Source organism: Balearica regulorum, chromosome 3 (genome assembly GCF_011004875.1).
Source record: "Balearica regulorum gibbericeps isolate bBalReg1 chromosome 3, bBalReg1.pri, whole genome shotgun sequence".
Classification (NCBI taxonomy): Eukaryota; Metazoa; Chordata; class Aves; order Gruiformes; family Gruidae; genus Balearica; species Balearica regulorum.
In genome coordinates, this window is record NC_046186.1 from 90,875,906 (window position 1) to 90,900,346 (window position 24,441).

The following is a 24,441-nucleotide window of genomic DNA, read 5'->3' on the forward strand; positions in this document are numbered from 1 at the left end:
AGTATTATTTGTATCTTCTTGTCATCTCTAGAGGACAACTTTAAGATAGTACTGCTCATTAACAAAAGAATATTTTCTTTCTTTTGAGTTAGTTTGTATTGTTATACTGTAACATAATGGAGTATCGTCCATTTTAATAAGTGATGCAGGAACTTGCATGAGGTTGCACACAAGGTGCAAATTCTCCTGTTCCACAAGTCTGGGGCACAGAGATGATTCTCCCCATCATATGTGGTGCTCAGTTAAACTGGTTGATAAATTTACCACGTAGCTATTTGCACGCGAAGGCGCTTTCAACATGCAGTGAGTGCAAGGAGTCACCTTTCATTTAACTTAGACTCAGGGAGGCTATTAGGTTTAAATTTTTTTTCCTCAGCCTGCACTGGCTCTTTACCACAAGTTCATCTTGGTATTTAAACAACCAACTATTCTCTAGAAAATATGCTGAAGTGATAAAGGTTCTGGTTTGGATATGTACAGGGGCTCTGCCATCTTGGCCATGTGAAATAATTAGATATTTGAGGCAGAATGATATTCCTAAGTAGTCTCCTTTCTGTTCTCTGAGGACATTGTCTTGTAGGTGTGCTCACACATATGGAAAGTTTGCCATAAAGCACAGGAACTGCACGTCCTTTCATTCCCAGTAATAACATTGGTATCCTTTGCTGACAGAACGGAAGATCCAAGTCTTGGCCTTTTTCCATCTGCTGAAGTAATAGTTTAAAAACACCCCACAACTTCATTATCTAATTTTGAATTTCCACATCGATTTCTGCAGCATGTGCAATGAAATGGCAGGTTTCCATCTTATTTTCAATTCCCATCTTATTCGAAAATACTAGTGACTGTTTTATGGGCTGGAAGAGGTAACACTTAGACTGAGGACCATTTCAAGGTGGCTGCTCACCCACTCCTCTGCCAAAAATAGTGAAATCACTATTCCCTCCTTCAGTGCAGGGATGGTGAAAGCCAGATTAACTTCCTTTAAAAATCCTGCTTCGTGTTCTTAGAGTAGCAATACCTTTCCTTTCGTCTCTGTGGAGTGCCTGTACTTGAGACACTCAACATGAGGTGGTAGGCAAGCTTGCATCTGATTTGTTTTGGGTTTATTTTCACTTATTCAAGAAAGGTTTTGTCTGCAGAATATGTACATCTTGTATTTTTTCTCTACAGAAAATATTTTTCTTATTGGCTAATTGACACTTCTAGCTTACCTTTAATATTAGATTTATTTCATTACATCTATCTCAAACAGAAATTATTGGTCCTTTTTATCTTACTAAATGACAAAGTAAAGAGTTGTATGAATAATGAAAATTTTTTTCATCCCCTGAACAGACAAAAAACTTTATTCTCATGCAGTCTCTGAATGCCTTCTTTGATATATATCTTTCTTCATATCTTTTTTTGTATCTTTCTTTTATCTAAGCCTTTCTTTATATCATTATGTATTTACTGGATAATATAGAGCAATCCTGTAGCTTTACATTGATGCTTCCTTACACTTGTTTGGATACAAACATGATTTGGTCATAGCTTTATGCTTTAAGTGTGTTTCTTCGTATTTTCTTGGTTTAAAAGAACTGATGTTGGGTAAAACTCAGTGATCCTTCAGAGCAGAGATTCTTAAAAGTTGCAGTGGGGTTGAATCCCGTGGCAGTATGGACTTCCTCTGCAGTATTCTGCTCACATCCTTTCTACACTGATGCCTACTGGGCCATTTTTTTCAAACAAACAAAACCAATGAATATAGAATTTTGCATTTTTAGTTTTCATTAATTATTCTTACTTGAAGATGCATTCCCCACCCCCCATGCTAGGTGGCTGTAGCATCCAAGAAGCATCCCTGCATTACCTGAGCACCTTTTCAAGATTATTTGGAGCACTATTTAATAGCAGAAAGTGATCTCTCTAATGGATTCCATTATCTGAGCACCTTTTCAAGATTATTTGGAGCACTATTTAATAGCAGAAAGTGATCTCTCTAATGGATTCCATTATCTGGGACATGGAAATCTCCAAAACTGGGGACCACACATGGTTTTAGTAGTCACTTGTACTTTAAAAGCTCAGTTTGGTTTTTGTCCTTTATATCATTTGGGTTTGTTTTTCTTGTCCTTGTGAAATACAGGAAATTGTGTCTGTTTACTCAACTGTACACACTGGCCTAATGAAATAATGCCTCATGCTTATTCTGGCAAAGTTTTTTTTCTGGATTCATGGATCAATTTCTGACAAGTTTTTAAGTGTTGTTTGACTTCACTTCTAAACAAAATATTCTTGCAAATACTTAACTTCACCAAAATCAAATATTCTTTAAAAATAAGCAAACCAGAAATAGTTAAGAGCAATAGTCTGCTCCCTTGAGCCACATTACTACACTATTCCAGGTAATTTGAGCAATGCATTTTGCCCCTATAATTGAACACAATTTTCCTTTTATATTGCAGTTAAACTGTTATTTTTGTCCAGGTTTCCTAGAAGACACTTATAAGACAAGCAATGCCAAACAGACCAAGGTTGTTAGCCCATTACTTTATCACCAATAGTGGGCAATTACAGATGTCAACGGGAGAATATATAGGGATGGGGCTGACATACAGATGCTGCCCAGGTATTGCTAGTATGTGGCCAAGGGTAGTGTCTCATTTATTACCCTTGATGGTCTGTTTTTACATGAACAACTATAGGCTGGGTGAGGAATGGATTGGAAGCAGCCCTGAGGAGAAAGACTTGGGGGTATTGATTGATGAGAAGCTCAACATGAGCCGGCAGTGTGCGCTTGCAGCCCAGAAAGCCATCCATATCCTGGGCTGCATCAAAAGAGGCGTGACCAGCAGGTCGAGGGAGGTGATCCTGCCCCTCTACTCTGCTTTCATGAGACCCCACCTGGAGTGCTGCATCCAGCTCTGGGGGCCCCAGTACAGGAGAGACATGGAGCTGTTGAAGAGAGTCTGGAGGAGGGCCACGAAGCTGATTGGAGGGCTGGAGCACCTCTCCTATGAGGACAGGCTGAGAGAGTTGGGGTTGTTCAGCCTGGAGAAGAGAAGGCTCTGGTGAGATCTAATTGCAGCTTACCAGTACCTGAAGGGGCCTACAGGAAAGATGGTCAGGGACTGTTTATCAGGGAGTGTAGTGACAGGACAAGGGGTAATGGGTTTAAGTTGAAGGAGGGTCGATTTAGATTAGATGTTAGAAAGAAATTCTTTACTGTGAGGGTGGTGAGGCACTGGAACAGGTTGCCCAGAGAGGTTGTGGATGCCCCATCCCTGGAAGTGTTTAAGACCAGGTTGGATGGAGCTTTGGGCAATGTGGTCTAGTGGAGGGTGTCCCTGCCCGCAGCAGGGGCATTGGAACTAGATGATCTTTAAGGTCCCTTCCAACCCAAACCATTCTATGAATTTACCCAACTACTTTTGAACCTGTAACAATATTTACTGCCCCAGCATTTAGTGCTAAGCTTTTCCAAAGCTTAACAGTGATGTGTTTTGTAGTGTATGTTTCTTCACAAGTGTCTCTAGTGATCAATCCAATTCTATTAACTTTTTTTACCATTCATAATTTAAAAAAAAAAACTTTTTGCTACACTTCATTAGTCACTGAGGCTGCAAAGTCTTAGTTTATGTAACTTTAGATAGTACAGCAGCTCATTCTGTACCTTGAGTTGTTTAGTTGCGTTTCGTTCCTTTTCCAGTTCTGTCCTGTCTCTTTGAGTGGGGAAAAATGTACATGGTGTTGAAGTGGTACTAATGTTTGAATGTGGTCTCATTAAGTAATTTCTAATTTGTCTTCACCTTTTCTAATATTTGATCTGATTTTTTTTCTGACTGCTAATGGGCAGTGTTGACATCAGAAGAGCAAAATGTTGAGGCTGTATCTGAACAATAATAATAATAAACTTTGAGCCTGACACTGCACACATCAAATTCAGAGGCCCACCCTTCTTACATTGTTTTACTGCTCTGACACGGGATTTGTAACTCATGACCCGTAAGGGGGCTTAAGCCCTCCTGCTGCTGCTTCATTATGCAGTCTTTGCTGATGCCATTTTTTCTGATACTCAAAATGGTACTGTAAAAATGCTTGTGTTATTCCTAAAAAGAAAAGTGAAGAATAAGACAAGCTAATTAAATTATTACAAGATGGCAATATTTAGAAAGCCTTTGTTTTATTTTTACCTGAGGGCTAATGTTTTCTTAAAGAGATCTGATTTTGAAATACCCTGTAGGCAATCTTTTTTTCTACCAAAATAGAGCAGAACACAGGGTGTTAATTAGGCCTATTATAAAAGAGGCTTGCCCTGGGTTGATTCTGAAACAGAAAATCAAGAGGCAGCAGAGCATGATGTATTTGGAACTGACACTATTGCCTGTAGCGTGGACTGCATTCATAGATCATATGTTTGCAAAGATGCAGTAAAGGGGGGCTGAGGCACTGAGGAACTACTCCGGTTTTAAAATATTTAGCAAAGGGACACGTGGCCCTGTTGGAAAGACAGCATGTCTCGCTCATGCTTGGCAATATCTGTGGCCACAAGACTTTGTCTGAAGGTTTTAATTGAAGATACAAAATGAGTGTTTGTTTTCTGTGGCTTTTTTGAGCAGCGGTGTTTGTAGCTACTGAGAGTCTTTAATATGATAATGAGATCCTGAAGTCTTTAATTTAATCATGGCTATGGGTTTTATGTTTGTGAATAACATACTGAGGCATCAGAAATACGTCCTCAGTAATTACTAAGCGTGTTTTAGAAATGGTGTAAAATTGACAGAACTTTAAGATCTACTTTTAAATCATTCAGAGTTAAAAAAAGGTAAAATAACATAAAAAAAGGAAAATGTAATGGCAGGTGTGTGTGGTACTGCAGTCATGATCTTAACATTGGACTTAAACTTTTTAGTAAGTAGCATGGTAATGAGAATGGTCTCATCAGTTTAAGAAGCTGAAAGTAAAATAAGACAATGTCCTTTAAAACTTGTTACTATAAAAGAAAAAATAGGTGTGTTGGAATGCAAAGGTATTTTCTTGGGTTTTTTGCAGGAGAGGTTTGGAGACACTATAGTAAATTTAGAGTATTTGTGCATGATGTGAATAGAACACTTTTATAATATAGCTGCTCTACATATTGTCAGTGGTTTTCTTTCACATTACTTATTAAATATATAACAAAATACAGTCATTCATCTTTCCAGGAAGATACAGTGTCTCATTGAAATAGGAGAAAAATAGATCCAAAACAAATTAAGAAATGAGACTTGAAGGCGTCTCTTGGGTCAACTCTACCCCATGCAAGGAGGAGGCCTCTTGGAATGGAAGATGAGAGCGTAATTATAAAATGAGAATTCAACTTCATCTTTGATTATAGAGGTCAATTTGTTCATTTCAAGTTTTAACTTGTTTTTTTCCCCTCTTCTGATCTGTTAGATGTAAGCCACACTTGTGGCCATTTGCAAGAATTTTTTTTGCTGAAATTTACATTTCCTGGTTTTAGATATGGATTCTCTCCAGAATGCCTTTTTATCTTCAGTTATTTCCTTTTAATTGTCCATTCATGACCATTCCTCTCATGTTTACAGTTGCAGGTGAGTTTGAGAAAACAAATAAAAGGGCCGTAATTTGGAAAGAATTTCCAGTGGTGCCTTCTGGAATGGCTGCCAGCACGCCCTTCTTTCCTTCAACAGAGGCAGAAAGTTGGTCATGGATATTGGTCAGAAATAAAAAAAAAAAAAAAATTACACATAAGAAAAAACAGTCAATATTTTACATCAAGTTTGTAGGTTCCTTTGGGGTAAGAATTCTTAGTTTGGTCACAGTGCGAATCACAGTGTGAGAAGGCCTTCATATTAGATGCAACTAAAGCAGAAATTTTCATCATTTTCCTACAAATTATTCTTTGTTTCTTTAATCTGCTGTAAAGTGTGAAGATTTTTTTATATAGTGGATATGCTATATTAATAGTTTAGTTTATTTTAAAATAAATGTGCATATTCTTTGTGATATGTTTTAAATATCCTTTGCAATGGAAATAAGTTTTATAATCTTATTCATAGCCAGTTAAGTTGTACTGAGGATGTTAAATGAATTGCAAAAAAAATTTATTGCTGTTCAGTACTATCCATTTAATGGGCCATTAGGCCTGGCTATTCTTTGTTTGAGTATTGTGTAATATTAAAAGAAAGCAAAGGAATATTAGACTCAGTTGAGCCATTACCTTGTTACAGACATATATATGCAATTTGAGGTGATACCTTGATCCTATGAAACTACCTGTCCTCATATGCTTTTTCATTATATTAAGGTTGTAATTGCATATGGGTAGTCTTAGGTCTTTGTAAGAAATAGATCTGTATTGGTGATAAATAAATAGATGTGTGGAAAGCAATTGAAATGTTTCAAAACCACACACACAATTTTGAATGTTAATCAGTTGTTTCCCAGGAGTAAGTAGGCTGTGTCTAGAAGTTTTCAAAAATGTGATTAGTGCCTTAATATCTCATGACCTTTAGGCATTTGTGAAAGACTGCAGTTTTCAAAAGACAGGATGCTCAGCAATTTCTGAAAGTCAAGACTTCTTAAAATAACTTCAGTCAGACTCTTTTTTCCTCCACCACTCCCCCCAAATCAGACTGCTTGTAATTAGCATATAAGGGAGATCTGGTTTTATGAAATGTCTATTTTTTACCTATTTAGCCTTCAGTGTCTTTCTAAATTGCAAATATTGTGGCAAGAGGCTAACTGAATTCTAGTGATTTCAGTAAAACTTTACCTTTATTACCTAGAGGAGTGGGAGGGAAGGATAAGACCTTATCCCACTAAACCATGAAATGTTTTCCGGATGTTTGCTATCCCTACCTATCTTAATAAATGGCAGAGATTTCTGCATTTTGTAAATGCATCACAATAAATTTAGACCATCCAAAGGAGACACTTCCTTTGATTGTGAGAATATATATATTTCTGTTGTCCAGAAAGGCTACAGTGAACTTCCTTGCTAATTATTGGGCCGAACACTATTTAATATCTACATAACTGACCTGGATGATGGGATCAAGTACACCCTGATGAAGTTTGCAGACGATGCCAAACTGAGTGGGGAGGTACACACTTTGGAAGGGAGAGCCACCCTGCAGGAAGACCTAGATAGGCTGGAAGAGTGGGCTAACAAGAACCTTATGAAGTTCAGCAAGGACAGGTGTAAGGTCCTGCACCTGGGAAAACATAATCCAGGGGTGCAGCACAGGCTGGGATCCACCTGGCTGGAGAGCAGCTCTGTGGAAAGGGACCTGGGGGTGCTGGTGGACCACAAGCTCAATGTGAGTGAACAGTGTGCTGCAGCAGCAAAGGCAGGCAACAGGATGCTGGGTTGCATCAACAAAGTCATCACCAGCAGAGATAAAGAAGTTATTATCCTGCTCTACTCAGCGCTTGTCAGGCCACACCTGGAATAGTGTGTTCAGTTTTGGTCCCTGCTATACAAACAAGGTGCGGACAGGCTGGAGAGGGTCCAGAGAAGGGCCACCAGGATGATCAAAGGACTGGGAAGCCTGCCATATGAGGGAAGGCTGAGAGAATTGGGTTTGTTCAGCCTTGAGAAAAGAAGGCTTAGGGGTGATCTCATCACCAGATTCCTGTACTTAAAGGATGGCTACAAAGATGAGGGAGACTCCCTTTTTTGCAAGGAGTCACATGTTAAAGATGAAGGGTAACAGGTGCAAGTTACTCCTTGATTTTGGTTAGACTTTAGCAGAAAAAAACTTCACAATGAGAACAATCAGCCATTGGGATAATCTCCCCAGGGAAGTGGTGGATTCCCCAACATTGGACGCTGTTAAGATTCGGCTGGACAGGGTGCTGGGCCATCTTGTCTAGACGGAGCTTTTGCCAAGAAAGGTTGGACCAGATGATCCTTGAGGTCCCTTCTAACCTGGTATTCTATGAATTACCAAGGACAGTAAGACATTGGCCTGTTTTTTGGACTTGCTTGCTCATCCTTCTAGAACTCGTAATTTTAATAAAACAAAGGTGGTAATAAAGGTGCTAATAAATCAGCTGTCTGTGGTAGTGCTGAGATTCCAACCTTCAAGAGCACTGCTGTCATCTCCTTGCCACCCACCCTGTGGTGGTGTTGCCCTGCTGCTCTCTGTCACCTCCCAGTCCCTTGCCCTCACCCTGGGCTGTCACAGCTGCCTCGCGGGCTGCTTTACACGTCTCCTGCAGCTGGCTGCTCGCGCTCCAGGTTCAGCAGCAGTTTTTAGCTTGTGCTCTGCTTCATGCTCCACTGTTTGAACTGGCTGACTACTGGTATAGCCAAAGGGTGAGACCTTGATGTGTATTTACTGAATGCAAGTTAAGAAGCACATAGGAAGCTCACAGGGGAAGCAGACTGGGTCAGGCGGTACAAAAACTGCGTTCCAGGCGCTGGTTTTGGAGCCTTTTCTGAGACAACACTGTTGTTGCCAGGCAGCCCTGTCCTGCCAGCCCTGTTTAAGGCAGACCAGGAAGCAGGATGAAACCTGAGTCCAAGTCCCTGCTCTGAGTCTAATAATAAAATAATATAATCTTTACCTTTCTTTTGATGTAAGTATATGGCATAATAGTAGTCATTTGAAGAAATGCTTAGGAAATCTAGCAAAAGTTCAGATGGGCTCTCTTGGGCAGCAGTTCTGTTTGAGAGTCAACAAGGGGGAGCTTCTGAACTGGTCCCTGGTACTGGGGCTTGAACCTTCCTCAGCAATGCACTGCCCTGCAGAATCGGGGAGCACCGACAGCACCAAAATGGACAGATGTGAAAGATCCCACAGTTTGTGTGTGCCTAACAGCCAGGATGGTCCAGGCATACTCAGTGTAGGAGTCTGAGAGCACCAAACTGAGCTGTTTGGAAAAGATATTTGCCATTATTTAAAAACGTTTTTGACTTTGGGATAACAGAAGATCCTGGATAATATATCATCTGTCATTTTTACAAAGCCAAGATTTTTAATCTCCCATTTTCATTTTCTTAGGAATGCTGTGTATTTGCAATTTGCTGTGCTTATGTGCATGCCAATATAAATCAAATGTTGTTAGTGCCACCTTATATAATTGAAGTACCCATATAAAAAAATCTTGAAATATTTAAGATGTGCTAATGCTATTCAAATTACAGCTCTTTGTCCAGAGATTCCCTTGCTTCTATTTGATGGAAATAGGATTTGTTAATTTGCAGGTTTATTTTTATTACAGGTTTTGGTATTTTAATTCAGTTCCTTTAAAGGACTTCATTACAGGATCTAAGTATTTTTTTTACAAAGCTGATCATTTATATTTCCGAAATGCTCTCCCCAAATAGATACATAATGATATGTAAAGGGAAGACATCCATCATAAATTCCAACTGACTAAATATGCTGCAAACACTAAAAGTAGTAAAGATGGTGATGCAGTCTGAGCATTGAGGCTCTGGACTGCTGGACTTGCTAAGCCTGTGTCAGTCCAGAAAGATGCTGTTAGGACATCTGTAGATACAGCCAGCCACAGCAGGAGGAGATGGATGAGTTAACAAATGGTACCTCTGGGCCAGGGGGTTATTTTACAAAGGAGTGTCTTGTAGTCCTAGTGCCTTAAACATACTGTCTTAAAAATTGAGTGTTACCCAGTTTGGAACATCTAATTACATGTAAATATAGAGATTTTTAAAAATGCTCAAGTTGTCTTAACCTATTTCAGGAAGCAGAGCTGTATCTGCAGAAAACATACACTGTAGTCAGGTTGGCATTCTCTTTCAATTGAAAGCAAAGTAGGCACTAGGAGTAGATGAACTGCCAAATAAAGGTAATAAACAGTAATTTGCCAGTTTTGAGTTCTTTACAGTAAGTTTTTCTGATACTTATCCAGTCTTGATAGACATTTTTAGCATTTAGATGGGAGTGGGGAATCCTGGCATTTTGGGCAAACACACTTGCATGGGTCATAATCCTTAGTAAGTATAATAAAAGCCTTGGACAAAAATAGTGTAAGACACATAATGGTATCAAGAAATTGAGTTTAGAAGACTGTAGCATTAAGGTAAAAGAAATTGGTAGTTGTTCCCTAAAAGATTGTTTAAATTGAAGCCAAGTGAATGCATTTGATTTTTTTCACATGGGAACAATTGCAAAGCAGTGCAAGTGAGTTGAATCTGCTAAACCCAGAAATTCTCTCCTATCTTTCTGGAAAACATTCCCATTTTAAAGTTATGTCAGTTCAGTTTCCCTCATGGCAGTAATTTTGAATTTAACTATCCATTTAGCAAAGAAGAGGGCAAGCAAGCATTGAAGGATTTGAAATTATATATTCTGGCCTCATGAAAATTTCATGGTTAAAATAAATAAATAAAAGCTTTCCAGAAGTGAAATGCTGTGGTTATCTAAGAGGTCATATCTCTACCACACTCACTGTCTTCATAATAAACAGCTATTGATTAAATTGAGGAGCTGCTTGATCTGTAGCGCTACAGGTGGGAGGTGGTGTCTGTGGGGTTTTGTGGTCTCCATTTCTTCCTTTCATTGGCTCTGCTCTCCCCCCACACCCCTTTTTCTTTCTTTTTCTTTCTTTTTTTTTTTTTATCAGATCATCAGATCTATTTGTGTTTATTTTAAGTCCATTTGAAACATTGTGCGGATTTTTCTGTTGGAAATTATTGTTTACTAGAGACTGAGCATGAGGAATGGATATATATATATATATGAAATTTAAGAACTGACATGTAATTGAAACTGCTTTTCTTAATGCCAATGTTTAAATTCAATGGAGTTTGTTTTAAATTTATGGAATATTTTGACAGAGGATATTTTTAGAGCCATAATATCATGCCTGACAGATAAATGCTTTGTTTCAGTAAATTTTCTTCCTGTTTAACACAACAGAACTTTACCCAGTTAAGACTTTGTGCCATTGTAATAGTTTTAAAATATGAATAGAAAGCTGTTGATTGAAGAGCTCTTAGGAGAGCTAAATCCAGTTTTAAACCTGGATAAACCTGCTTGTTGAATTTTGCTTGACTATTTATACTGTCCCATTGTGCTGCATTTAGAGCTAAGGGTTTGGTGACAGGAGATGAAAGTTTGTGATCTGCTTTAGCTCGAAGGGTGAGATGTGCTAAGTGAAACATTAAAGTTCTGTGCTTTGTTCTGTCCTAATGCAAGTTGTCAGGGGCTTTTTGTTTGTTGGGGTTTTTTTTTTGCTGGAAAAAGCATAAATTTATTTTATCATAAACTCAGTCATTTGTAAATACTTTGAACTAGAGCAATTCTTTTCTGCAGTTAGGTTAAAAATAGCATGTCCTAGGGACAGAGGAAGCAGCTGTGTTAAAGTATCTGCGTATTGCTACATTTTCAGGATTTCTATTAATGATACAAAGTCAGTTGAAATGACATCCATTACATATTTGTCCAAGCAAGTGGAAAAGAAAAATAAACAATGCGGTGCTAGAGAATCCATTAGCATTGTGTGTGTCTGCCTGTCTTTCCTAGTCAGAGGAGCCGTTATCTATATTCTACCCACAGTTACTTCTATAAGACACATACATCACACTGAGCAGCACTAAGACAGTGAGGTTTGCCTACGTAATATATATTCTTATTCATCTTTACTGGTTTGTGGTTCATATGTATGCAGATAAAATTTGCATCTTCTTCAGAGTCTTTGCATGCTGTGAAGAATGCATAATGGTTTTTAAAATGATACTTTCTCCATGAAAAGAAGCAAAGCTAGACTTCTTAGTAGATAACTTCATTTATTTCATGACCATAAATATTCCTGCAATAATGCAGACAAATTTTCCCAAAGGAGAAGATAACTATAAAGTGGGTGATATGAAAGTCTTACTTTATTAATGCTTATGCTATTAGAATCAGCAAATGGTACCCTGCTACACCATAGGTTACTATTTTTCCTCCATAGATTTTTGACAGTTTGTGATTACTGTCAGCATACGATGTGAGCCAGGATTGTATACTAAGCTAACAGAAATGAATATAGCCTGTGGTAATCCTGTTCCATACCTTGTTAGCACTTTTGTCCTCTTGTATCTTTTGCTAACCTTTGTTTTCCAGGTATCTTATATATTTTTTTCTGTACAAGTCCATTAAAACACGAATTATAAATGGCTGTATTTTATCATTAAATGTCAATATTTTAATAATTGTTAAAATCTAGCTTTTCTGTTTAAAACATCTGTACTAGGAGTGGAAGGGCCTTTAATTTTAGTAATTTTTGTAAACTGTTTTTCTCTCTTAGTTTTGGATATGGCCCGACACGTTCCCCTTTACCGAGCTCTGCTAGAATTACTCCGTGCGATTGCATCCTGCACTTTGATGGTACCATTACTGCTTCCGCTGTCAGGAGAAAGTAGTGAAGAGGAGGAAGAACAGTTGGAGTCACAAGCTTCTGTTGGGACTTTGTTGGCTAAAATGAAGACCTGTGTAGATACCTATACCAACCGACTGAGGTAATCACTTTTATCATCCCTAACCTTCATTTAAACTGTATTTTGTACTTACATATTAGGAATATAGAAGTGAAAGAAGATTCAGTTCTGTATATTTATCTGAATGGGTGCTGCAGTCCAGAGTGAGAATGTACCATCTGTTTGATCTAGATTCATGTTGATATGTATACATTCTGTTTTACTGTACTGCTTACAAGGAATTTTTTTGCATGACACAAGCTGGTAGATTTGCATGCTCTTGTCACCGCATCAGTAACTGCCCACTAATGAGAAAGAAGATTGCTGCTCAAGAGTCTAGGAGCTTCAAATCTTTCCCTCCTTCAATGAGGTGAATCTTTATTTTGCAGGACTGTGCATTTCCTGCTGTCAGTCTGAAGGCAGGAGCATTCCTCAGGAGCTGTTGAAGAAGCCCATTCTGTAAAGAATGGGACTGGGGAGGGCCAAACCAAATGGTAGCTTTGACAAGAAATGTCTCGACTATCTTCTGTATGCTTCTGTGCTGCTTTACCCGCTGAGTAAGGACCAGGTTCCTCAATGGATTTTCCATTGGAGGCTAAGTGGTTAGGAGAGAAACCTTTGGGTTCTGTCAGGAAGAGTAAGTTTCAGGAGGCAAAAGATTTGGGAGTCGTTATTTGTTGCGAGAACTCTTAACTATATGGAGATGGTTGAAAATTTTTTTACTAGTGGTATCTGTTGGTGCTGCATATGAAAAGCATGCTTCTATATGTTGGTGATTTTGTGACAGCTGGTTTGTCCATTAGCAGAGGTGTTGGAGGTAAGGCACTATTCTGAAGATGATGTGAAATTGCAAATGAATGCCATGGAACCATCCATGCCAGACTTCAGGGTCTCCAGCCTCCTCTGAGAAACTCTGTCTGGCAGAGCAATTAGCAAAATGGAAAAGTATCTGAATATCCTATCTCAGCTGGGATGCCATCGGGCTGTGTAAGCTTTGCAGTATAATGCTGTATGAGGTTGTTCTGCACACCTTCCAGAGTTCAGCTGACTTTTTAAGGAAATGCATACGGACAAACCATGAATGACATTTTCTTTCAGTAATCATAGACCCGCCTCTAGGTAACTCCCTTTGTAAAATGGTATAAAGGCAATAATAAACACAGATTCTCTTCCAGGCACAGGCTAATTGTTAGCTGGTTTTCTTCCTTGATGATTTTGGTGTAGTCCACAGTTCCAAGACAGTTTTGTTTTGTCAAACTTGGTATTATTGTCCTATTATCCCCCCAGCTGGTTGGGCCATAGATGTTGGAGAAGAATAAAATGTAGACTTAGCAGTCTTTTTCATGTTCTGCTATCAGTACCTGTTCTGCTAAATCAATTTTCCTTCTAAATAGTCATCTTTGACAAAGAAGAACTGCACGTTCTGGATAAATACAATGCAGCTTTGTATTATTTTTACAGCCAAAACTACTTACTTCTACCTTCCTGATGTTTCTTTCACCTCTGGGAGGTGCTGTAGCTGGTAGAGATTTTACAACCAAATGTCCATCTCCGTTTCTGTGTGTTTTCAACCATTCTAGTTTCAAGAATCGAGGATTTGGGGGTTTTTTAGTGGCTGAATCATCTTTTTCAGCCCTGAGTCAGGGAGTTGGAAAAGCAAATGCTGCAATAGAAATTTTCATTTCTTTCTTTCAATAATTTTCTGCTTCCAGCAATTAATTGGTTTCCTGATTCTGTTTACTTGCTTCCAGTTTAAGGATGGCTTGTTAGGAAATAATACCCATCCTTCCCTGCAAAATTTAGTTCTGTCCCTAAGCATAAGCTGAAACATCATGAAAAGAAGGTAAATATAATGTCAGGAAAAGGTGTGTGTAGAATGTTCTTCCTCCCACTATAAGACGAGAGTATTTACCAACCAACACCTGAGAGATTTTCTGAGCAGGAATCCTGTTACTGGCAACTCTTTCTAGTAACTCCTGATGGACTGGACTTTACCCATGAATTTCTCTAATCCTTTTTGAATGAGATCTCTAGTCTTGCATAACAAGTGTGTAATGTACCTGTGGTGGGAATTTTTTTGCTGACTTAATGGAAAAAAACAGAATTAGGAAGGACAGATAACAGTTCTTTATGTTGGATACCCAACAAATGTCGGCTTGTGCTTACTGGCAATATTATGTAAATCATAGTATATGTAATCTTCTTTAAAACAGAAAAGAAAATATATTTGGCCTCTGTGTAATCCATTTTCAGTATAGATGTATGTATAAAATTCACCACCACAATTACATCTTTTTGCTAGTCTGGTCATCTGTTAGGCTCAGATTTAATGGGCATGGAAACTTGCGTCTCGTCATGTCATTTACCCAAGTTGAAGTCTAAAACGTTTCTTTGTGAGAGTGGTACGTAGCTACTAGTCAGCAGCTCTTTTTCATTTGGTAAAATAAAAGACGGTATGACTAGTTTTTCAGTGTCAGGTTAGGATCTGAAAACTAAGAATAGTTCTAGAAGCACAGTTGGTATTATTGTAATAATTGATGAATTTGATAAAAATTCCATGGTTGGTTCAGTTATATTATTTGTACAATTTTCTTGTATTACTTTGATATATCAGCACAAAAAGAAATCTTGCCTTTCACGGGTTGGTTTAAACATAATACAGTTTGTCTTTAAAGCACTATATCAACAAGGATGAAAACACCAACAGCCTGAACAGCCTGGAATCATTGGGGTGGAAGGTTTTAATTCTCAGCGTTTTAGTTGAAGGTTTGCCAGCAATATAAGCAAGTGTTGGCATGAATTACTGACATGGGACAATCTGCTGCCCCTTTTAGGTCAGATGCCAGAACAACAACATAATTTTGGGATCTGGTTTCAAAGACAAAACTCTTCTTTATCTGAACAGCAGTTCTACTTGCATGTCTACCAAATGTCAGCTCCATGTTGGAGCTAGATTGGCCACTTGGATCCACAATTTGAATGGGAACATTTTTGGGTTTAGGTTCCACTTAGCATTTGATTTCATTTGCTTTCAAAGGTCATAATAGTCTACTGGAAAATTGGGAAAATTCTGGATAATGGAGGTATTTAGGTATGAGATGAGTTCTCATGACTGTTGGACTGCTAGGGAGTCAAAAGCCGTCACTAATTTGAGTGGTCAGGGTTGTGTAGTGGGTTGCCACGAGGACCAAATTTGAGACATTTGATTGCTATGATGTCCGAGCCCTCTGCTGCGGAGAACTGCTGTGTAGCAAAGCAGCCTCATCTGAACCACCATCTGCTAGGTGAGCTTCATAGCAAATTGTTACATTGGGCAAAATAAGCTGATGGCTTACTTGTGTAATGTGGAGTATAGCAAGCCCGTGTCTAAAATTCCTAACTGTGCTTTCCCTTTCTATATCGCCCTGGCCACTTCCATGACAACTGCTTGAGGAAGATCTGAATTCTGTCATCTTCACACTTCTGTGTGAACCTGCTACTAAGGGTTAATCCTGCCAGTTCCAAGGTTCTCTGAACCCTGCTTATCACAAGGTTGTTATGACCTAGCTGGTTTTCTGTTGCATGAGCATGCTAGAATGCAACCAGGTAGGCCTGAGGCATTTTCCTTGCTATGGCTTGTCATTGTCTTCACTGTTATGTGAAACGGTGCACTTTGCAAACAAATTTTTTTTTTTTCTTTAGAATTGGGTCCCAAGAATTGAGGCCTAATTTATTTTAATTTATTTTTCTTTAAAAGACAAAACAACTGTCAGTTACATTTGCTGCACTCTCGAGCTCATGTTCAGAGCTGATGGTTGGCTGCAGGGAGCAGTCCTGAAGCCTTTGATGGTTTGGGATGCTTCAGCACAGTGTCTGTAAATGCAGTGCTCGAAGCCCCGAGGAGGAGCATGCGGAGCCATCTCAGAGGAGGTTACCAGCTTTCACCAGTGTTTATTTCCAAAGGCGCATTCCCTTGCTTGTTTTGCCTGATTTCAGGAGATTGGTTTAAGACTCTGAATTACTGGAAGGAACAAGCTTCTACTTGGTACCTATGGAAACCTACGGAAGGTGAGGGACCCTGAGGGCTGAGTGATGCCACAATTGCAAACCTACGGCAGTGGCAGTTTTATCCGAAGACAGTGAGTGTCAATCTAAAACTGAGCAGACTTCTGCTATAAGCACCATCTCTGTAGTACACACGGCCTGAATGGTTCATTGGCTTTATTTTGTAAATACTTTGATAAAGGTATCACTCTGTATCATCACGTTTACCTCTAAGTATCAGGCATGGGTGAATAAGTATTAGTATTGGCTTTAAAAATTAAAGTTGCTTTGGGAGCGTATCATTCATTATTCATTTAGCACAGCGTGAAGAGAAGGCTGTCATCTTCTAGCACAAGCTAAATTAATGGCTTAAATTATTAGCATGTACACTGCTGTCTCTTCTAGCAAATATAGTAGTGACTGTCATCCCTTTAAATATGAGTTGACGTGATTTTGTCTGCTTTTTCTTCAATGGTTGAAAAACTGTATGGGGAAGTTTCTAAGTCTACATTAAATATTTGGCTCCCTCTCCACTCTGAAAATTTTAATGTTTAGGTAAAGGTTTGGCCTGTATTAAATACCTGCATTAAATTTTACATCACGAGGAGAATCTTGGCAGAAATAAATGTACAGTATAATGCAGACATCTAAATGTTTTCTGAAAATAGCAAAAATGTACAGCAAAATGTTCATATGGCTATATATTTGACCGCAGTTCACTATGAGTATTATTGGTTCTCATGGTTCTTTGGAATACCACTGAAAAACATGCAACACTGTTAGTTTATCTGCATACTTAAATTTATATGCAGACTGCTGGAGTGCAGGGAAGGAGTTGAAGGATGTTACTGGCTTTATCACTTGAATTTTGGTATTTCATCTCCTCATTCATATATTTTTGGGAGAGCCTTGTAATTCCCAGCTAATTCCCTCTCTCGAGCTGGGATTCTACTTGTCCCTTTGAAGCACTTGTGTGTTACACACAGCTTGGAGAGAGCTCGCTGTGGCTCTGAATCCAGGCAGGAGTGCAACAGCAGTATAAAAGTGGAGATGACACCAAGAAGGGAGGATAACATTTTCTCAACTAATAATTTGTTTTGCCCTTGTTATTATACATGCTCACAAATGGTAGAACGGTCACCTGGTTGCTTTTTTATGTGCACATGTGTTTCAGAATTCAGTAAGAAATGGGTTTGGGGACTAAAAGATCATCTTTGATATTACTGTAATTTTGTCCTTAGAGGAACATTTGCACTGCCCTGGGAGTCCTGCTTCCCCACTCCAAGACCAAACCTAACAAAGTCAGTTAAAGTATTTATAACTCAGGATCCATACGGCAGGCTGATAGGCTGCAGCAGGCTTACAGAAGCCACGAGAGTCTTTGACCTTTTACTTCTCCAAGTGTTGCAAGATTCATCTATGTATCAGTTATATGTAAAACTCATTAAACTTTTTCACAGGGCTTTGAATTACATTTGTGTCTCTCTCCTGTTATAACCATATAGTTTAGGAAACTATATAGACTTTTAGATTTTCCAGACCAGGGTGTGTTGTTACATTGGGGAGATGGGCATAGGGACCGGCTGTACACCTCCACCTGCAGTTCCAGAGCTGTTTCACGCAAGATTCTAATCTTATAGTGTACCTACTCTAATTTTCTTTAAATTGCATTTATTTAATAGTCATGATAAGCCATATTGTAAGGATACGATTTTTTGAAAGGGCTGCTGTGGTCTTCTAATGTAAAAGAAATATAAAATCAAGTGTCATGTCACTGCTCATGTCTGCAGTGAAATTCAATTCTGTCTTAGATGGTTAGAGATGACAAAACTGTGTGAACTTTACAAATTATAATCAGTGTGAAAATGTATACCACTAGGGAACCTTTGACAGATTTCCCTCTAGAGTCTAGGGGATTACTTGATTTACCATATGTTGATTGTAAATAAACTGACAAGCTCTAAAGTATTGTTAAATATGTCCAAATAATGTATATAACACTAAATATGTAAAGAAGGTCATAGCGATATCTTACAAACTGCGGGATTAATTGCGCTAAGTTGGTATTCATATTTAGATGCAAAAGATTTGAATCAAACAAGGGTAGGAAGGCAAAATGAGGGAAGAAAAAATTAAGGTCATCATTAGTAGGAGTCTTACAAGTTATGGCAGTATCAGCTGGGTTTTTCCCAAAAAGAAAGAGAAAAAAAAAAATCCCTTTACCATAGCCATTAGAATATAGAAGCATGACTTGTGTGAGGAGATTAAATCTTGGTAAGGCAGTATGTCTGATTCAGGGGTTTTGTGATTCTGGCCAGCTTATGCTCACTAAGAAACTGACTGAAATCCCTGATTAGGCAGAATCAAGGTCAAATCTGACCTGGTTTCTTCTTGGTGTCCAAGGTGGAATCACTCCTGCACTTTGCTTCCTAAAATGCTCTTGCGCAGTCTGAGTTCTGGTCTGACTGGAGAGTTAGGCGGCCTGGTAATGTAGACCCACCAGACAGGCTCCAGATACCTACAGGTGACAGGGTAGAGCTGTTCTGCCAACCCGTGAAGGTACATTCTGAGGAGAGGGGAGGGTTGTCTGTTTTGCTCAGGATAACAGTGGACAGAATATTTGTTTTGGTGGTAAAAGGGCCATTAAGAAAATACGTTCTCTTGTGATAGTTCAAAAGTGCTGAAGTGTTAACTGTTCCTGACAGCAGAGAGAACGAGAGGAAATTCTGTTATTGGTACTGAGAATTTGCATTTGAGTAGATGTCTCCTTTTCCTACTGCTTCAACTAGATAGATATTCCTTGGCTGCTTAGGTAGTTGACTGTCAGTAACTCAGTACATCTGTAGGAGGTTTTAAGCACATGGTTAAGCCTTTTGTCTGATGACACCAAAACTTCAATTTTTGTTTTACTGTAAGACCAAGTAGGAGGAAAAGGCTGGTAGTCTAAATTGTAAAAACATGTGAAAGGGAAAATAAATTTGTAAGAATTAATTTCACTTTCACTATCTTCACCAATCACATTTTCATTGCTTTTCATGCATCTTTCTCTTGGATAAGCCCACTGACAATTCATTTTAGTCAAAATTTCTCCAAGTGTTTTGTAGCAAATAGCTTAAGGATTCTATATCAACAGCAAACAGTTCTAAATCTGTACACCTTTCTTGGGACTGGTGGCTGCTAGCATGACTGTGATGTTAAAACAGGTATCGCTGAGGTTTAGTGGTCTTAAATACACATTTTTGGGTTATTTTTAAAGCATTGGCTTAAATTTCCACAAGGAAAAAGGCAGTGATGAGGATTTTGGAAAGTGTGAATGGGAGAGGCAGCTGCTGCTTCTTTGTCTTAAACTGTTCCTCAAATGCTGAACGACACTGTTTGGCTCCGATGCTTTCCTCCTGACACTGAGCACCTGAAAGCTCAGCATCGCTTGAAGTCAACAACAGCTAACATCCTTTTGGATTAAATCTGGAACAGGGAAAATATACCATGCTGCAGTAATGAATGTTGTTATTAAGGCCCCCTAGGGATACTCTCATTTGATTAGGTACAGTACAAAGGCTTTCAGTATTGCTATAATCACCTCTATTGAACAGTGTAGAGACTCATTCTTTATGCATGATTTCAGTCTAGATTAAAATACAGAAAGGATATAGTATTTGGTAGTTGCTAAAATATGTTTGGAACATCAAAGCGTTAAATTGCTAATTTTTCTTGTACAGATAGCCTTCTGTTCTGCTTCTAGGTATGGTAGTGGGAAAGAGAAAACCAGAGCTTCTTGCCTATTGAACTTGTTTAGATCTTAAAATGAATAAGTGCGATTAAAACAAAAAAATTGACAGAAATTGCAGTAAAATAATTCGGGGGCTGTTAGCATTAAACTCTTGTAAGTTTTGCAGGATAACAGTGTAAATTTATGCTAGCTCTTAAAAGATAGAAGCTTTTAAATATGCACATTTAGGTTACGATGTTATCAAATACCATGTCTCCATTTCAACAGTTGAATATATATGCTAGTAAAGCCTGGGTTATCACACTCAAAATATTTAAATAAATCTTAAATTAGTAGGCGAATGGCTTCTATCAAACAATGGTGTGAGTATATACTGTATTTTCAAATTATTTCATTATAAAAATTTGAAGTGTTTAAATTGAGATGTTAATTTGCAATACATTGATTATAAACATCAAATATAATATAGGCGCCTTCTATATTTGTAAGACTTTAAAAATTATGTTACATTAAACTTTTTATTGAAATAAAAGGTCTTAACTTTTATAGTCCAGAAGAGAACTGCAGAGAGAGACAAACTTCATTTTTGACCCACTCTCTTGTGTGCCTACGTGGTAGTTCATAGACGCACTGTGAATTTTTACTGGAGGTTTCCTAGTGTTTTACCATTATAGTGTTTTAAAGAATCACTAGTGTACTGTGGAATAGGAAGGAGTTCTGTATTACCTGTTTAGGACTGGATGTTGCACCAGCATCTACGTGGGTAGATGAAGTGCACATTCATTACATCATCTTTCTTATACTGATTTTGTAAGCTTTTCTAATATTTTTGAAAACATGCAAACATGATGTCAGCATGCAGTGTAACAATCAAAAACAGTAAATGGTCGAAGCAGAAACTAGTATGGTAGTATCACTGGCTTTGTCTTCATATCTTTACTCTTTACATCAGATGTCAAATCCAGTCTGTATGTTAAGTGTTGTCATGATTGCTATGTTCAGTGATTAACCTGGAGATACGTAGAGACGTTCCATTTCAGAAGACTTGTTTTAATCTTGATCTTTAATCTTTGGTATTTATTTCCCTGTTGACAAATACGCTGAGTACTGTCTGATTGGTTGAAAAATATTTCCTCATGCTGTATCCTATTTCTTTGCCAAAAAACTCCAAACCCCAAACAGGTCAAAAAAGGACAAAGCTAAAGCAGGAGTAAAACCAGATACTTCTGACCAAGAACCAGAGGGACTGACGCTTTTGGTACCAGACATCCAGAAGACTGCGGAGATAGTTTATGCTGCTACCACCAGTTTGCGCCAAGCAAACCAAGGTAAAATAGAAACACTTTTCGAAATGCTGTATAGTGTTTATTTGTAATACATTCATTAACAGATAACTTATAAATGAGCTTAAAAGCAAGAAAAAAAAGACTTCCCTCCTGCCCCCAACCACAGACTACATTTTCAAAGGCACCTTGTGGTAGTCTGAATGGTTTCAGTCGGGAAACAGAGTAATCCAAGTAAGTTAGAGTACCTCTCATGACTTTCAGCACAATTATGTACTACCTTCTTTTATTTTCTTGGCAGAAGACAACATACATGACCTTTAATAGTAAAGCCTTTGCTGTTAAAACTAAATCTTATGAATTAGATTAACTCTTAACTAGATGAACGTAGAACAAAAATCTAAATCATGGATTGAACCTGCAGATATTCAAAGGACCTTCTGGTTGAGTAGTAAAGAAATCTAAAGATTAAGTAGCTTAACCAGGGGAGTGGATTTTAAAAGGCGTGTATAATCAGCTCCTATAATCAGCATTGGAGAATGCATTCAAGAATACATGTGTGAATGTCCATCCACACATGCCTATGTCATACTTCCTATTTTAAATTAGAAGAAACAATAAAAGAATATTTATAGCAGCAGTAGTCATGAATTCTTTCTGAGCTGAAGTAATGATCTTTATTTACTTTGAGCTGTTCAGATAATGAAATAAAAAACCGGTTTGTATGTTGTGAGTGATCCCCAGTTTTCAGACTTTCTGCAAACAATGGTCACTGTAAAATGTCATTTCAAGATAAGTAATCCCCAAGTGCTTGCTGTATTCGTCTCAAAATTACATGGCTAACTACAAGTAATCATCACGTTTTATGTAACAGAAAAGAAGATGGCTGAGTACTCCAAAAAGGCTGCTGTGAAGCCCAAGCCTTTGTCTGTTTTACGGTCTCTTGAAGAAAAGTATGTGGCTGTCATGAAGAAACTCCAGTTTGGTAGGTTGAGAAATGTGAATATTTGTGTCTTAGAAAGCAGATACCAAAGAAACATGCAATCTGTTGCGCTGAACCCCTTATTATTTTAGAAAGTTAGCAACTTCTTTGCATATGTTACCACTGATACTTTTCACATATGGAAAACTGTATTAAGTCTGTATTTTCAGGTTCCCAACTAATGCACTCTTTGAGCTAGTAAGAAATGTTTTAAGCATACACTAGATTAATTCAAGGGACCAGATGAATTCAATGGTGGAGTTCATGTTTTCATTCCAGTAATGATTTGTGAGTCTTTCAGTCTTCAAATTATATTGAAATGTTAGTAGATTTTTTTTAAAGCTCATATATGACTGTATATATGTTTGTTAATGTAGCTTTTATTTTTAAATAGAATATAATTCAGATCAAAATGTGGTTTTTTTAAAATGAAACTGTAGTAAACTTCATTGTGTCCTTTCATGGAGTGCAATATGTTGCATTTGGAAAAAGTGATGGGAGTCAGAGCTTATTTTGGCCATAAAGGGAATGTGTTCCAAAAAAAATTCATAAAGAATAAATAGTATCTTATCCAAAAAGAGCTATAAAATTATTGCAAAAGCATGTTCAATGAGTATTTGTTGAGTTGCAGTGAGAGCATTTGCAATCACATCTCTCTGGTGGTGTTATTTGTAAGGGATTTTCCTCACAAATGTTTGGAGTGTATGCCAAGAATAGGAGGTAGGAAAGTTTGTAACGGTAGCTTTTCACCCTGGCAGCCGGGCTGCAGATTTTGTATAATAAGTGATTAAAGAAAACCAGCTTCACTGTAATTTGTTATGATTCTTTAATAACATTGCAGCCATTACACAAGTAAATACTGTTGGCACTCTGCTTCACACTGATTCCTTTATTAGCATTACTATGTATTCATAAATGTCATCATATTTCTGGTCTGGTGTGGCTGGTCGCTTTCCACATCAGAAATGGTGTTCATCTGACCAGTTGCATACGAAAGCTTGTAAATTTGCTGCAGAAATTAATTTGCCCCAGGACTGTTAGTGCTTTGTTTTCTGTGATCACTGTTAACTGATAAAATACGTATTTTTTGCATTAGTATAATGCAAATTAAACTCTCTTGATTTTAATACTCAGAATCTTTATCCAAGACTAATCCATTATTAACTTCTCTGTTTTCCTGACGTGTTAAGATTTTCTTCTCTTCTAGACACATTTGAAATGGTTTCTGAAGATGATGACGGAAAATTGGTTTTTAAAGTAAATTACCACTACATGTCTCAGGTAAAAAATGCAAGTGACGCCAACAGTGCTGCCAGAGCCCGACGTCTTGCTCAAGAAGCTGTGACTCTTTCAACCTCACTGCCTCTCTCATCTTCATCCAGCGTTTTTGTACGTTGTGATGAGGAGCGGCTTGACATTATGAAGGTAAAGAAGCAAAGTTATTTTTATTTCCCCTCTTTCAGCTTGGTACATAAATGTTTAAGAAGGTGCCTTAAATCTTAAGAAAAGTCAGAAGTATTTTGTGTGTGCTTTAATTGCTGTCCAAACTTTAATGTAAGTAGTAGTATTTTAGAGTCTGATCTTGACTTCTCAATAACTTGGCAGGAGGCAGGGAGAGTCCATCTACCCCAGGAGTGCTCTGGACCTTGCAGGACAAGGTTCATTCTTCTGCAGCTGTTTGGAAGGGAAAAGTTTAATTTTGTTACTCCAGGACGGTCAAAGCATATCTTTGCATAGGACCATTTAGGCTAATTAAAAAGCAGTAGGTATGGAGAAGTACACTGAGTATCTCTGGACCTGAAGTTTGAAGAAAATTTCCCTTGATAGCATCCAGTAGGGGGGGAGAGGTTTAGCTCCTTCTGTTTTGCTTTCCATTTGTAATCTGGAGAAATGAACGTTAGCAGAGGGCTTCACTTACCCAGAGTATCGAAATGAACAGACAGAGCCTGCCTGTGATTCTGATGTCTGACGGCGTTTTCTGATAAGTAGCACGTGGAAATAA

The 24,441-nt window shown here is 38.1% G+C and overlaps 1 protein-coding gene across 2 annotated transcripts in view; it reads left to right on the top strand.

The window, feature by feature from the left end:
- The window catches only part of BIRC6 (baculoviral IAP repeat containing 6), a 184,833-nt gene that overhangs the window by 149,627 nt on the left and 10,765 nt on the right, over positions 1-24,441 (top strand). For both annotated transcript variants that reach the window (XM_075748914.1, XM_075748915.1), the window contains exons 66-69: positions 12,253-12,463; positions 21,357-21,502; positions 22,332-22,442; positions 23,647-23,864. In XM_075748914.1, coding sequence (XP_075605029.1) covers positions 12,253-12,463; positions 21,357-21,502; positions 22,332-22,442; positions 23,647-23,864 — 686 coding nt within the window. The remainder of the gene's footprint in view (positions 1-12,252; positions 12,464-21,356; positions 21,503-22,331; positions 22,443-23,646; positions 23,865-24,441) is intronic.